At 50.1% G+C, this 14164-nt stretch overlaps 2 protein-coding genes across 2 annotated transcripts; both read left to right on the forward strand.

Moving 5' to 3' along the window:
- Positions 1–2016: 2016 nt before the first annotated feature.
- On the forward strand, positions 2017–2349 carry SMAC4_07960 (uncharacterized protein; the record flags this gene model as incomplete). Its single annotated transcript, XM_003346264.1, has 1 exon — positions 2017–2349. One exon carries the CDS (start codon positions 2017–2019, stop codon positions 2347–2349), a length of 333 nt encoding a protein of 110 aa, XP_003346312.1.
- Positions 2350–6809: 4460 nt separating this feature from the next.
- SMAC4_07962 (uncharacterized protein) lies at positions 6810–8428 on the forward strand (the record flags this gene model as incomplete). Its single annotated transcript, XM_003346265.1, has 3 exons — positions 6810–6906; positions 6998–7143; positions 7310–8428. The coding sequence occupies 3 exons, from the start codon at positions 6810–6812 to the stop codon at positions 8426–8428; spliced, it is 1362 nt and encodes a 453-aa protein (XP_003346313.1).
- Positions 8429–14164: the final 5736 nt, after the last annotated feature.

Raw genomic sequence — 14164 nt, forward strand, 5'->3', positions numbered from 1 at the left:
CAACGGAAGAAAAGAAACGGAAACTAGAGTAGCCTAAATACTGAGAAGTATGTGCTGGGTGTTGAAGCCATCACATTCTTTGGCGTTTCTGTCTAAGTGGATACGATCCACACATAGCTACCCTGTATATAAACCACGTCGGACTCCGTCCTCCCTGTTCTGTTCTCTCTCTCTCTTTTAACCTAATCAATACACGAAATTCAATCCCACACTCAATGCCACTTGTGGTGTATCATTCCGTTACCTCCAACACTGGGAAAGAGGCAAAGGCTCGGTAAATAAGACGGCCCAGGATACCGACTTCCAATAAAGTGCCACTCACTACCTTCAAGCGCCAACGCGAATACGAGGAAGCCTAGAGAGAGAAGGCGAAGAGAAGCGGCCTAGAGTCCAGACTTCCAACAAAGTGCCACTCACTACCTTCAAGCGCCAACGCGAGTACGAGGAAGCTCAGAGAGAGAAGACTAAGAGAAAGCAAGGGCGAAGGGCGTGCCGGTAAATAAGTAAAAAGCTTAGTAAATAAGCGGCCTAGGGGGCGAACTTCCAACAAAGGGCTACTTACTACCTTCAAACGCCAATGTGAATTTGAGAAACCGTAGAGAGAGAAGGAGATATCACAGGATTAGCCTGTGATGGGTGCAGCACGTGACCACGCGCCACGTAAGTTGTACGTGCCTAGCCATGCCCTCTATATAAGGCCTGGTTGGCACACCACTTCCTTTCTCCTCTACTCGTACAACTACATATATCCATATCTATACCCAACGTCGAGTCCACCTGTGACGGCTGGCACCATCTGGGCTGTCACATGCCTACCATCAAGGCTCCCATTCACATGGGTGCTGTTCAATCGGGTCATCCCATTCACGGGTTTGGCTGTCACTGGTTGTCGCCTGTGGTCTGGGTATAAAACCCAGCTCTGGCATCGAGCGTTCCCTTTTGGGATTTCTTCCCTCTTCAGCTTCTTATTCTTAGTCCAAGATAATCAAATCGTACACAACGTGCCCTCTGGTTACGCCGTGACACCACCCGTGATAGGAGAAGAGAAAGTAAGGGCAAAGCGTATTAAAACAAAGTACCACTTACTACCTTCAAGCGCCAACAGAAATTCAAAGAAGCGTAGAAAAAGAAGAGGAGAAAGTAAGAGCAATGCATACTAACGCTAGTTTATAAGTTGGTCTATTTAATACAACCCTTAAGTAGCGTAGTTACTAGTGTTGAAGCCATCACATTCTTTGGCGTTTCTGTCTAAGTGGATACGATCCACACATAGCTACCCTGTATATAAACCACGTCGGACTCCGTCCTCCCTGTTCTGTTCTCTCTCTCTCTTTTAACCTAATCAATACACAAAAAATTCACTCCCACACTCAATGCCACTTGTGGTGTATCATTCCGTTACCTCCAACAACTAGTACTTGAGAGAAAGTAAGGTAACCCGTAGTACGTTAGTACTTACTTAGCGGTAAGATACGTACAGGTACTGTTGCACTTTTTCCCGAAATTTAAAATCCTAGATAATAGCTCAGTACTGAAGTATATAGTTCTACCGGCTTTTGGGAACTACGAAATAATCCGCACAAGCCACTCCCGTAAGCTATTAACTCAATTAAAGTACTAGGCAGCTACCGACGAGCTTACTATCTATCCGGTGCCGTTCTCAAAGTATTGCTATATTTGTACTTTTACTACGAGGCGTTTATTTTTGCCCTAGGACGAGCCTCCCCGCCTCGCTAACGAGGGTATCAAGTGTCGTTTGGTAACCTTCCGTCGTAATTCCCAATTTGTGGACTGAAACGTGGACAAGTGAATAGACAACGGCCAGACCCGCCTCGTAGCTCCCTGCCCGGTTATCCACCGTTTGTCTGCCACTTTCTTGGAGCTTCCACTCAATCCTCACACTACCTAGGTATTTATACCACCCATTCCTCCTCCTTTCATTTCCAACTTCCACTCGCAAACCTTCCACTTCGCACACTTCTATCACAAACAAATAACAACAAAAACAACCTCAAAATGTCGTCAAACCCTCCTCCGTGGCGCCAACAAGGCCCCCTTAGTGGCACCACCTGTCCAGTCCACCACAACCACAACCACAGCCCCAACCCCAACCAAGAGGCCACGGGTCTGGAGCGCGGGACAATCATCCGCGGTGAGGTCTGGCAATACCTCTTGAGCCTCAAGCCGGATCTCGGACTGCCCCCAGGCGTGGCAAACATCAAGGCCATGCGCGACCTCCTCGCCCTTCCGCGCAAGCGCGACTTGCCCAAGACCTGGCAGACTCGACTGGCCCAGAAGGGAATCACGGGTCCTAAAATGTTGCGCCAGATTGCCTCCTACCTCGTCTGAGACGAAGCTGCCGGCATCTTGTCTTGTGCGCCTTCCAAAGATTCAACTGCGCCAGAAGATAGCATACCGTCAGCCGGCCCTCTATGACATGGTAGAGCGGGGCACGGTGGAGGTATTTTGTCGTGGCATTGCGACATTGTTGTGGCCGTGGGCGGCGCGATGGGCAGAAGCGGTCCAGAGCAGTCAACATGAAGGAATCAAGGAGATGCCAGGCAAAAGAATCTCATGGGGGGAGATTGCTTTACCGTCGTCATCGGGAAGGAAACACGCAGGGGAAAGGTACTGGGTTGGAGGCAAGGGATTTGCAGTGGTGGTACGAGCTCTTCAATCATCAACTTGACCGCGAAGAATAGGTCGCCAAATTCAATGTTGCCCCATGAGTCGATTTCCAATTCCCTGGACATTGTCGGGAAAGAGACAATACGTGACTGACTTAATTCAGTGAATCCCTTGCGCCTGGTATAATACCGTAGCTGCAGGAACAGGAACCGCGGAAGGCACCCTCCCGAACGGTCCCTCACAACGTGCCAAATGTAACCCACTTCTTACCTCGCAGCGACCCACTCTTTTTTTCCTCTACCACCGTAAGCAGAACATCCATCCGGACACTCGCAAATACCTAACACTGTGACGAGAAAGAGGAGTTACAATAATGGAAACGAAGAACCGAGAGCTTCGAAGCTGGTGTCTCGTGAGAGTATTGTGTAAAAAAACATTTCTTCAAGTTTTTACGCGGGGCAGAAGTCGTGTCTAGTTCTTAAGTGCGTCTGGCTGGAGTGGTATTCTGCGAACAGAAAGCTGGGATGAATAGGAAACAACAAGCAGATACAGGACAAGCTATACAAACGAATGACGCGTCGGAAACAAGTCAAACCTCACGCGGCAACATCTGAGGCGACATGATTAGGAGGAACACTCCTACCTCTATAGAGGTAACATCCAAGTTTGACAGTTAGGAAGATAGTGGCTTTATCATCAACGACACGTTTACTCACGAACATACGGTAATTGTCGAATCAGCATAAGAAGCTAAATGGTTGTGATATCTTTGATCTCCAAGGCGACGGTACATCCTTGCTGTTGTTGTCCATCCACGTCTTCTACTGTGTACCCTACGGGGTAGAATCCAGCAACCCCGTCAGTCAGCACCGTGTTCCTCCACGTCGCCGATACCACCTCCTTTGCTCTTGCTGCCCCGTTCGCCGGTCTTTTTGGCCCCATCTCCGCCGCCATCATTGTCTCCAGTTCCGTCTCGCTCGCAATCGCCGTAGACTTTGCTGCCGCCCGTATGCAACTAGTTTCTAGCTCGAGGCTCTGACTTGTCGTGGTTGTCGTCTGGCAAGGAAGGGGTGTCAATGTTGTCGGGTACCGGTCGGAGAAAAGGGGAAGTCTGAGATGTCCGGTTAAACACCATGCGTTCCTGGACCGCAACGAGAGCAGGTGCAGGGACCACAACGAGAGCAGATGCAGGTACCACTGCAGGTGCAGTTGCAGGTACAGGACATGCAAAAGGTGAAGGTACCATCGGGATGGCAGCGTAACAGTTCCTTGGTATGAGCTTCCTAGAAAGGAAAAGTATTGTTAGCCGCGTTTCCATCACTACCTCTAGGTAGATACCACAACAACTATAGATAGTCGTGAAGACCGGAAGTTTATTGTGCGCTTTTTCTGTATTCCAAACGAGGGTGTTGTAATCTTACCGCAAGATGATCGACCAGAGCCAATTGCTTCTGGAATGCTTCGTCACAGGTATGGACTGGGCAGTTCCAAGCTCTGGTCTCTGAAAGATACTTGGGCCAGAAACCAAGGGAGATGAGCTCACTAAAGCCGAGCTTAGAGGTATCCTGGCGCTTCATGTTACCATCTTCAAGCGCGGGCACAGGTCAGCAAGGCACAAACAACGTCCGGAAGAAAGAGATTTCTGGGGGCCTGGACTCACGAGATGCGCAGCATAGGCGCTTCCACACGACCTTTTTCTTCTCGTCTCCGGCCGAATAAAGTTGCTTCAGCTTCTTCAGCCTCGAATCGCGTCCTGCCATTGCTGGTTTCTGTTGGACGGCGGGTAACATAAATGCTGTAGTCAACGATAGGATCAGGAAGCAAAGGAGAGAAGAAGAAAACAGGAGGGAATCAAGAAGTGAGGAAATGTGTCGCTTGAAGTAATTTTGGGTGGAAAGCTTGTCGAACAAGGTCGTTGCTGTGCTGGTAGCTGTTATAGTCGCAAGATGAGCTCGGAAGTCATTTAGAGGGCGGTGAAGTGACGAGGTAGCGACAGCGGGAGTGGAGTAAAAATGAATAGTTCGCGGTGGAAATACAAAATGTTGCCCAAGGCCCCGGTCAGATGGGAGTTGGTAGTCGCCTAGGTAGTAATTTACACCTAGAGGTACCTTAGTAGTGCGAAGTGGGTGTAATAACAACCCGAATATGGACAATAGAATACGCCTTCGGTTAATTCAGAAACGCAGTTGCGAAAATGTTCCAGGAATCAAAGAATATAGACACATCCTTCATGGAGTGCATCAGAAATCCCTCCATCTAAAGCACGCCTAGAAGCTGCAGGAAGTTCAGTTGAAAAATCATTGTAGAAGAGAGTCTCCGCTATTGTACGGAAGAGCACACCGAGCAAGGCTTGTGTTTCAAGAACCAAACACTTGCTCTCATTCCCAAGTGAAAGCGACGGCTTGATCGCCTTACTCTCTACCTCAAGGGAGACAACACGCCATTCAAGTTTTCCGCGCCCAACGCGCCTGGCTGTCATGGATAACAGCTGCAGGAACAATCGTGGAAGGCACCCTCCCAGACGTGCCAACTGTGGCCCACTTCTTTCTTCAGACCAGACCCACTCTTTTTCCTCTACCCGTAACCAGAACTTCCTTTCGGACACTCGCAAATAACCTTCCTCCACAAACTTCCATCCACTTTTAATTATCGTTCTCGTGCGGTGCTGGTTTGAAATGCTCCAATACCGACACATCTTATTTGAAAGGTTTGCCCAGCATCTCTGGGAGGTCATCGGCATCTACCGAATCCTGTTCTCTATCGCTCTTGCTTGTTGGCTCACGTACCATTTCTCCCTCCCAGCTTCCTCTTCACTTCATTCCCCATGGAAAGACAAAATGTGGGTGATAACTTTGGATCCCAAGTCAGCTGAGAAGTTTTCGGTGGGAGAGGTGAGAGCTGTTGAAAGTGTTGGGCGACCTCTCGACGGGATTTTGGTGACAGCCCATAGCACTCAATATCCAGAAGCCCATTTTCGCCTGTAAAATTTCATCATTTCAGTACAGAAAACATCCCGCTTCATTGTACCGTACCAGAGTTTTGGTCACCTTTATTGAAGATTCACTACATACGTTAACAATATTTATACTGTTGGAGGTAACGGAATGATACACCACAAGTGGCATTGAGTGTGGGAGTGAATTTCGTGTATTGATTTTGGTTAAAAGAGAGAGAGAGAACAGAACAAGGAGGACGGAGTCCGACGTGGTTTATATACAGGGTAGCTATGTGTGGATCGTATCCACTTAGACAGAAACGCCAAAGAATGTGATGGCTTCAACATATACATTGCATATTCATCCAAACACCTGTTCTCAAATTCTTGTATCCAGGGGAAGATGGAGAACGCAACAGAAAAGCAGCAAGCATAAGGAGAAGAAAAAAAGGGAAAGAGGGAGAGGAAGGTAGAAAAACAATGAAGTGGAAGCGCGCCATTGAAGCGGGACGATCTAGGCAGAGTGAATAGCAGCGGCAGTGTCAGTAAACTCAATAAGTTTGGAGGCACGGTAGTTCACATCACGATAATTCAGGACTTTTAAACAGTTGAGAGCGGTGTTGAGAACATCACGAGAACCCAAATTACCTCCAGTATAAGACGGCCGCGTCAATATGGCAGCTCAATATATGTTTCAGATGAAGCCCAGCTCAATAATGACAATACGTGTACCTGCCATCTATCTCTCTCTTGCTGTCTCCCCTCTAAGATAAGAATCCTAAATGTTCGGATGACAACTCACGACGTCTACCTCAGCAGCACAGACTTCATATTGTCCAGTCATCTGGCTGGCAACTGGTATCGAGCTCGAAACTGTTTACCTACAATTCAGGTATTTTGGGCTGCCGTTTTCTATCCTGCCCCGCACTATTATTCTCTCTCTCGACTTCTTCTTTTTTTCCTCGTCGCACGTCGCAAAGATTTTCACCTTCGCAAGCAAGCAAGCAAGCAGATCTTCGTCTTCAAGATTTTCTTTTTCCTGTCTTCAAGACAGTATCATCGTCCGTCTTCAAGCTTGCAACTCTCACAGAGAATCATCGCGACTGCAATAAACACTTCAAACAAACTTGTCGTCGTCGGCACAAAGTTTTCAAGCATACCCCGACCTCTACCTCAACCTCTACCTCCCTCTTCTAACCCGCTTACGTTCCTCCCACTTTTGTCCTCCCTGCCTTCTCTACCAACCATGGAGCCCTGGATTCAAGAACAAGCGATGATTCACAGCGTGAGGCCTGCCCCTCTTGATGGCCGCGCTTCCTACCAGACCTGGACAGGAGTCTTTAGTACGTTTATCTCACTTCTAACAACATTTTCTTCGCGTTCACATCAGAATCAGATTCTGTTGCTAACACTTCATCTTTTCCACTACAACAGACGGGCAGTACCGCACCCTCCGTCACCCGGCCGCTCTGTTTCCGGAGCGTTACGCTCCAAACTCGGGACTGCGCCCGTGGCACTGTCCTGTTGTTGGCTGCGGCGAAAGCCATCAGTTTTTCGTGGAATTAGCTGGCCATTTCACCGTGAGTACCTACTACCTCAAACATCCCTATCCACGAGCTTAGTCTTGAGATTCTCAGATACTTCAGGTTTGGTATCCTGATATGAATTTGAGAAGTCGCAAATCTGATAAAAACATGAGTGGTGCCCCAAATCAAGTACTGACAAAAGACACGTTCCCCTTTCTAGTACGCTCATCTTGGTGTCACTCTCTGTGACAACCGCAACGGCACCTTCACAATCTTGGTGGATGAGGAGCAGGCTAACCCCCGCGGGTATGCCTACGTTGCTGCCCAAAGGGCTATCCTGGCTGGCCCAAGGGCGTCATTTCCGTTTGCCGCGCCTGCTTGGACTCCCGAAGACGCTGCCACGCCGGGGCCCGAACACGCCGACGAAAACCAGGGCAACGGCGTGGCGGCTGCAGACAACGAAGCGTGGCGCGACTCTGGGATCAGCATGATGTCAAGCAGCGACGAGGACAGCAGCGGCGAGGAAGGTGGCGGGGAAGTCGAGGACAACGACGAAGACGAGGATGATGACAATGACACCGTTGTGGGCGGCGACAGCGACAGTAACAGCAACGACGATTCTCCCGAGGAGACCGTCGTGATCCCCAACGCCCTTACCGTTGACGTCCAAACCCCCGGCGACGGTGGGTCTTCCGCTCCGAACGGAGACCACATGGACGTTGACGGCAGCCAAGCCCCCGTCGACCAAGCCGCCGTCGGCCCCGTCACCTTCTCCGGCCTCCAGCTGCGCCCGCTCCAGCTCCGCCGAGAGCTGCCCGACCCGACCCCTCTCCAACTGGAGATCTGGTCTTACATCACGCGCTGGACTCTCTACCCTCTTCCCCTCCCCTCTCCTTCTTCCCCCGCCCATCGCACCCTCCTCGCACTTCTCCGCTCCCCCCGCATCCGTTTCCTGCCGGTCTCCTGGCAGGAGCGCCTGCGGGCCCGTACCCCCTCCCTCGGCACCCTCACAGCGATTGCCCTCTACCTTGGCGGCAGAGCCGACTTCGGCTCGCCCTGTCAGTCACATTGCGGGCAACATGGCGCCCTGGTAGAGAGGCCGTATGTTGCCCAGAGGGAGGAAGGGGCCGGGCAGTGGAAGTTGGAGAAGAAGTTTGCGTTTCCGAGGTGTGTGAAGGTTCCGGAGGCGTTGGACGGGGATCGCGAGGCGGATGAGGTGTTGGGAGGAAGGCCGTGTTGTAACCATTTCTTCCGGGAGTTGAGGGGTGCGTGGGAGACGAGTGAGCCGTTTCCGCCGAGGCCGCCCGGTGGTCTTGTTTGGAATGGACCCATGTGGTAATTGTATAGCGTGGGAGGATTGTTTGGATTGGGACTCTCTGGTAAATGTAAAGCGTGGGAAGAACGTTTGGTATGGGATCTGTGGTAAATGTACAGCGTGGGAGGAATTATGGGCAGACGGATTAGAAGAGTGGGATTTTCTTTGCTGGATGCTTGCCTGGATTCATTTGCTGAAAAGAAAGAGTAGTTGCTCCGGATTGATTGAGTTGGAGTGAAGAAAGAGCGTGGCGTTCGGTTTGTGCTTCGCTGGGTCGTCTCGTAACTTCAATCGTGGAAGTTTTGAGCGTTGGGACGTTTTCATTGCCAAAGCTTGAAAGGGAAAAGCTGCAACCAATGTTTTGTGTTTGTCTTGTACAATAGATGTCTTATTTGAACTCTCGACTCTCTTTGCTCTCACACCCAACGCTTCTTCTTTGTTGATGCCAAGTGATGTTCTTTTGGGAGTGTGTGTATCGATGGAGAAGCAAGTACATGCACGTAGAAACACCGCCGTCTAACCTATCTCTATAGGCTGTTAACAAATCCAAGAACGATTGGTCCTTGATGACAGAAGAAAGGCCATCCAGTTCGTCGTGTTTTCCAAGACGAAGCTTTGCTTCCCCTGGTCCGGCAATCTTCTTGAGTACTCACGACGCTTAGGAAGCTTCCGTGAAGACCTAGTTAGGTAGGGTGGTGGTATCTTGCGATATTTGAAATACACATAGCGGAGCAGGGCTCGGTAGCAGTATAGCTCGCGAAGGTGGTTGTACTCTTGTTGCTTGACGAAATTTCGGATCCACGAAATGATCTGGCCGAGGATGTCTTTGTACCAGAAACTGTAGATAGGCATCATTACCTCCTCGGGGATTCTGTAATATTCTTCTGGATCTCCGTGGTTGAACAGCTAATCGACCGGATTGCGATGAAGTATCAATTAAGGAGTAGCAAACCTACATCCTTTCCAGAGCTGTCAGCTGCTGCCCGTCAACTGCTGCTCGTCAGCAGGCCAGAGCAGCTGGTCCTGGGCGGTGGTGTCCAGATCGTCGAAGTTGGGCGGGAGCGGCTGCCCAATGTGCCTAAGCTGCTCGAGGCCATCTTGAGGAGTGCGATGTATCGGTCCCTCGTGCGGTCTTGTCTCTTTTGGAGTGGATGATGAAAGATTTGCACAAGACGTACGCCGGTTGTGACATGCCCGTTACCTTGGGTTAGCATGCGGCGTGTTAAATCAGAGTCACACAAACAATGAGATTTTCAGGACGGCGGTATTGGACTCTATAGCCAGACCTTAGGACGTAGTCGCGACTACCCAAAATGATTCTAATATTGAGAATCTGAGTGGAGTGCACCTTCCACCTTTCTCGTCCGGGAACACCTACTACGATTATATCAGCATGCGTTTCGCGAGCAGCTAATGCATGTGGCTGCACTCTTCCTGCCCGCGTATTTCTCAACTCCACCCAACGCGAGGGAATCTTGGACTTCTTCCTTCCATTCTCCCTCTGTTATGTACAAGGAATGTGTCTGGTTGATATAACCTTTCAGAACCTTCCATCCCATCCCACTCGCAAACTGTTGAGATAACCCTGAACGCAACAAACGCTCACCAGTTCCTTCTATTCTCCCATCTCATCTCTTGGTCGTTCTCCTTGGGATCCAACTAGCTCTTTAGGACATCTTTTTATGAGTGTAATCTACCATTCCGGCCGCTGCTATCCTGCTTCCCAATGTGCTTTGCCCCAAATAATCTCAACAACGCCAAAGAGAAAACAGCGAGCAGCCGTTAAAGTACAAATAGCCTTCATTAACAGCAACTGCCGGCCAGCTCACCACTGCGTCGCAAACAACCACCCCGACCGGCCAGTGGTATAAGCCCACCTGCACAGAGTCTTGCTAGGTAATCGACCACGATCTCCTGACAACTCGGTCAAAAGAAGTGGCTGAGGTCCACCATCTTGCTTGAGCCTTGGGGCACATTTATGCTCTGAGCCCAGGCAGCATCGGTTGGTCCAGCTCAGCGCTCCGCGACAAACGGTGTGTCGTCCGCGACTCCGGTCTTGAGGATGTTGGTGAAAGCTTCCACCTCAAACTTGGCCGAGGATCCGCGCACAACGGGAGGACAATGTTCTTGCATACCCAAAGTCCTCATTGTAACGCCTGGCCAGTGGCCAGTAGCGTTAGTGTCTTCTGCGAAGCACGCGTACTTCATGGCCGCTTGAACTAGGGCTACCTCGTAGAGGATATCGTTCGGATAGTGTCGGACCACATCTTGAATGGCGGACACTAGTCGGCGTGGGACTAGGTCGGAAGTGATGATGAACAAGGGCATATGGACCGTAGGTGGTTGCTCCTACTTCTTTTAGTCCCGCAGCTCATGAGAGGCGAGGAACATGAGAGTGTTGGTTGAAAAGGCCTGCATGACCACACCACCACAGAGGACCACCGAGGATATCCTAATTGTTGGCCTACGGTCGTATCGTTGGCTTATCCAAGGGATGAACGGAGTGGCACATATTGCCCCGAGAGAGTACATTGGCCTTAGGAGGCCATCTCAGTTTCGATACAAGATCTTGGGAGGATTTTGCTCCTGGTCCCCAGGTCCTGGGCCCAGCGTTGCTGTATCCTGCCGGGGCGTTCATCAACAGGGACTTGCGCAGTGTGGGTGATGGCTCCTCGCCGCGGAAATCAGAGCTTTCATGTCATCCCCCTGCCGTTTTGGGGACAGGAGTATGAGGGGGGTAGTGGGATAGAAGGACGTGGAGGGTGTTCATCACGAAGTCGTGTGGGAGAAACATACGACTGGTGAGAGGACCGAGACAATGATCGCTCCGTAAAGGCGACCGCGGAGTGGCTGGAGTGGAGACAAGACCGAGATAGAGTTGATTGGGAGACAGGTTCGTGACTCAAAGTGAGCAAGAGAGTGAAACAAGTCGACGAAAATGAAGCTGGTTGGGAGATAAGAGAAAGGTAAACATCTTTCATCCGAACTTGAACATATCAATACGACTATTCAAGAGACCCCATTCTTGACGCGATTGATTTGAACGCGTGCGCGACTGACGGGAAGATGGTAGGATTTGATACTCATTGTGAATGAGGAACATCTTTTCCGTCCCACATCTACCCATAGCCCGAGGGCGAGATACTTGCACTTTGTTTACGTCTGTGTAATCTTGAAGAAGGACTGGGCGCATCAGACCCACCTTAGTCCAAGCCATCGGCGGTTCTCAAAGACCAGATCGGCAAGAGAATGTGGGCCACCAAAGGTAGCTACCTACGGTACACAAGCTAGGTTGGTTGCAATGGCCGACGAGGCAGGTCATCATCTCGATAACAAATGGAATAATACAAATTCGACGCGGAAGCCGATGAGGGATAAGCATTTGGACTGATAGCCATTGCCAAACACAACGCAATGCAGGAGACACGCCAAAGATACGACCATGGCGATAATAACGATATATATGAGACTGGATACTAGCAGGGCCTGGACGACACTTTGGTACGAGTGCGAACAGAGTCCCTTGGCTAATTCGCTTGACAATCTTCATGGGCTTGCCAAATTTAATGGTTACGTTCTTCTACCTTGAAAGAGGGAAGAGTTTGTGGCGGTTGCTACATAGAAGGTTGTGCCTGTAGTTAAAACAATCGTAACACTGATACGCAGCTATCCTATCATTTCGATGTGTCAGTCCTTTGTGAAGTATACATGTATGACTCAATGACTGTTTACTTTTGCCGTGATATGACTCAACCTTTGTCACAATCCTGTTGGACATATATCGGGAGAACACGATGACAGTAGAAGCATCTAAGCAGTCAGTTTGGTCCACATTGAAGAACAGCATAAATACCTTGATAGATCCCGTTTCTAAAGCGGATAAAGGGATTGAAGGTCGTTACCGCTTACCTACACCAAAGGACACTGGCGCGAGAACTCACATATATAGGACTAAGGGCTGACCACGTCCACCAGACACACGTAATACGTCATCACCTATATAAACCATGACCCTCTCAAGTAAGGTAATATCAGATTAAAACAGTCTCCTCTACATCCTCAACAACCAGCAAGCTCCCAAATGTGGCGACTTTGTCAACTAACAACCCGCCGATTGATCAAAAGAACAACGAAGCTGGCTCCCAAGCTCAAGAATATTGCGAAAGAGTCGGCATAGTTCGCAAGGACTTTGCCTCATATGCTTCAGAGGAGGAGCAGACAAGGTCCGTTGCGATACCTGCTCTTCCCTAATGCATAATGACGGGAGTGTCTCTGAATTCTCAACGATATTCGAAAGAGAAACACCGAAGTGAACTCGGACAACGAGAATGCGACAAAGGATCTGGAAACCGGCGGTGGTAGCCCGCTACGTACTATTAGGACTGCCGGTTTCTCTTCCTCTCCTCTCCGCTCCTGGTCAACAACTCCCTTCTTCACCCATGCCTCCACGCCTTCAGCGATAGCAATCTACCAGATTCCCGTTGTGCCGCAAACAATCGCCCCGAGCCATCAAGAACAGCGGCCTAGTCCGCCTGAGTTTACCGCGGCCTGCAAAGCGCCAGCTCGTTCACCTCGTCGAAGTCAGGGACTGACACTCCTCCACAGACGTACTACACTACGTTCTCAACGTTCCGGAGTCACTCCGTTGGCAAGAGCGTTTCTACCATCCGAGATCGTCCAAGGCCCTGATTTGGCTGGAACGATACTCCGGTGCACCTGGACGGTGTCTCATGTGCTTCAAGGGACGAGCAAGCATGACCTAACCTTCGCAAGTCCGGCAGCTTTCTCGAATCTACTATCAGCAGATCTTCAACCACCAACACCACTTCACACTAGTCAGATGCCGGCAGCGGCTTTGCTACCATAGCCTTACCTCCGGAACTGCTTTACCAAGGATTCGACGAAATCATCGCGCCCTTCAGGGAGCATGTTGACGATGATTTGGAACCCCAAGTGTTTGCAAAGACATCAGAGAGGACCTTGCCAGGTTCAAGTGAAACTGAGCGAGGCCGAGGTGCGCAGTCGGCATTGGGGAATGGTGACACAATTTTCATTTTGGCAATGTTCTTCAGATAGGCTCGGTAAAGCAGGAATATGGCGATAAGTACGCGTGGTCCAGCGATCGAGATACCGATCATGGTTGGCTTGGAGAGCGATGCTACACCTTGTTAATGGAACCCCTTGGCCTTCTTGGGTAGTCATGGGGCAGTGTGTGATCGTCGGTGGAAGACAGACATTTTGACACATGGTCTCGCAAAGCGCGGACCGAAAGAAATGGCGGATATTGACAACCGCGGATACAACAGTAGAAATTCTGTGTGTAAGTAGCTTCATGCTCAGACTGTGCTTTTCTATTCCGGGATCTGAGTGCGGCCCGTGGGCAATTGGGGAGGCGACCTCTGAATTCGGAAGCATGCAGTTCGGAAAATGATGCTTTTCACGTGTCGGTCTATACAATAGCCAGTACATGGTTTTCGTTAGCATATGATATACACGGAACGGATCGGAGGCCTGGTAATTGTAAGACTTACAAGATTTCTCTCCCAGGCTTTCGCAAGCCGAACAGATGGCGGAAGGCCAGACGTCAAGGAATTTAGTGTTCAAGAAAGACTGTTCCGCAGTCGGTAGCAGGAACTTTGGTTAGAGATAGCAAAAAATGTGCGAAATCGCGACCCGTGGCGGGGGGGTTGGAAAAGTGCGTCAAGAGAGATAGATGGACACTCAACAGATCTTCTCGGACGGCGTAAGATCTTCTCCAAA

The sequence above is a fragment of the Sordaria macrospora genome, chromosome 2, assembly GCF_033870435.1.
Source record: "Sordaria macrospora chromosome 2, complete sequence".
Classification (NCBI taxonomy): Eukaryota; Fungi; Ascomycota; class Sordariomycetes; order Sordariales; family Sordariaceae; genus Sordaria; species Sordaria macrospora.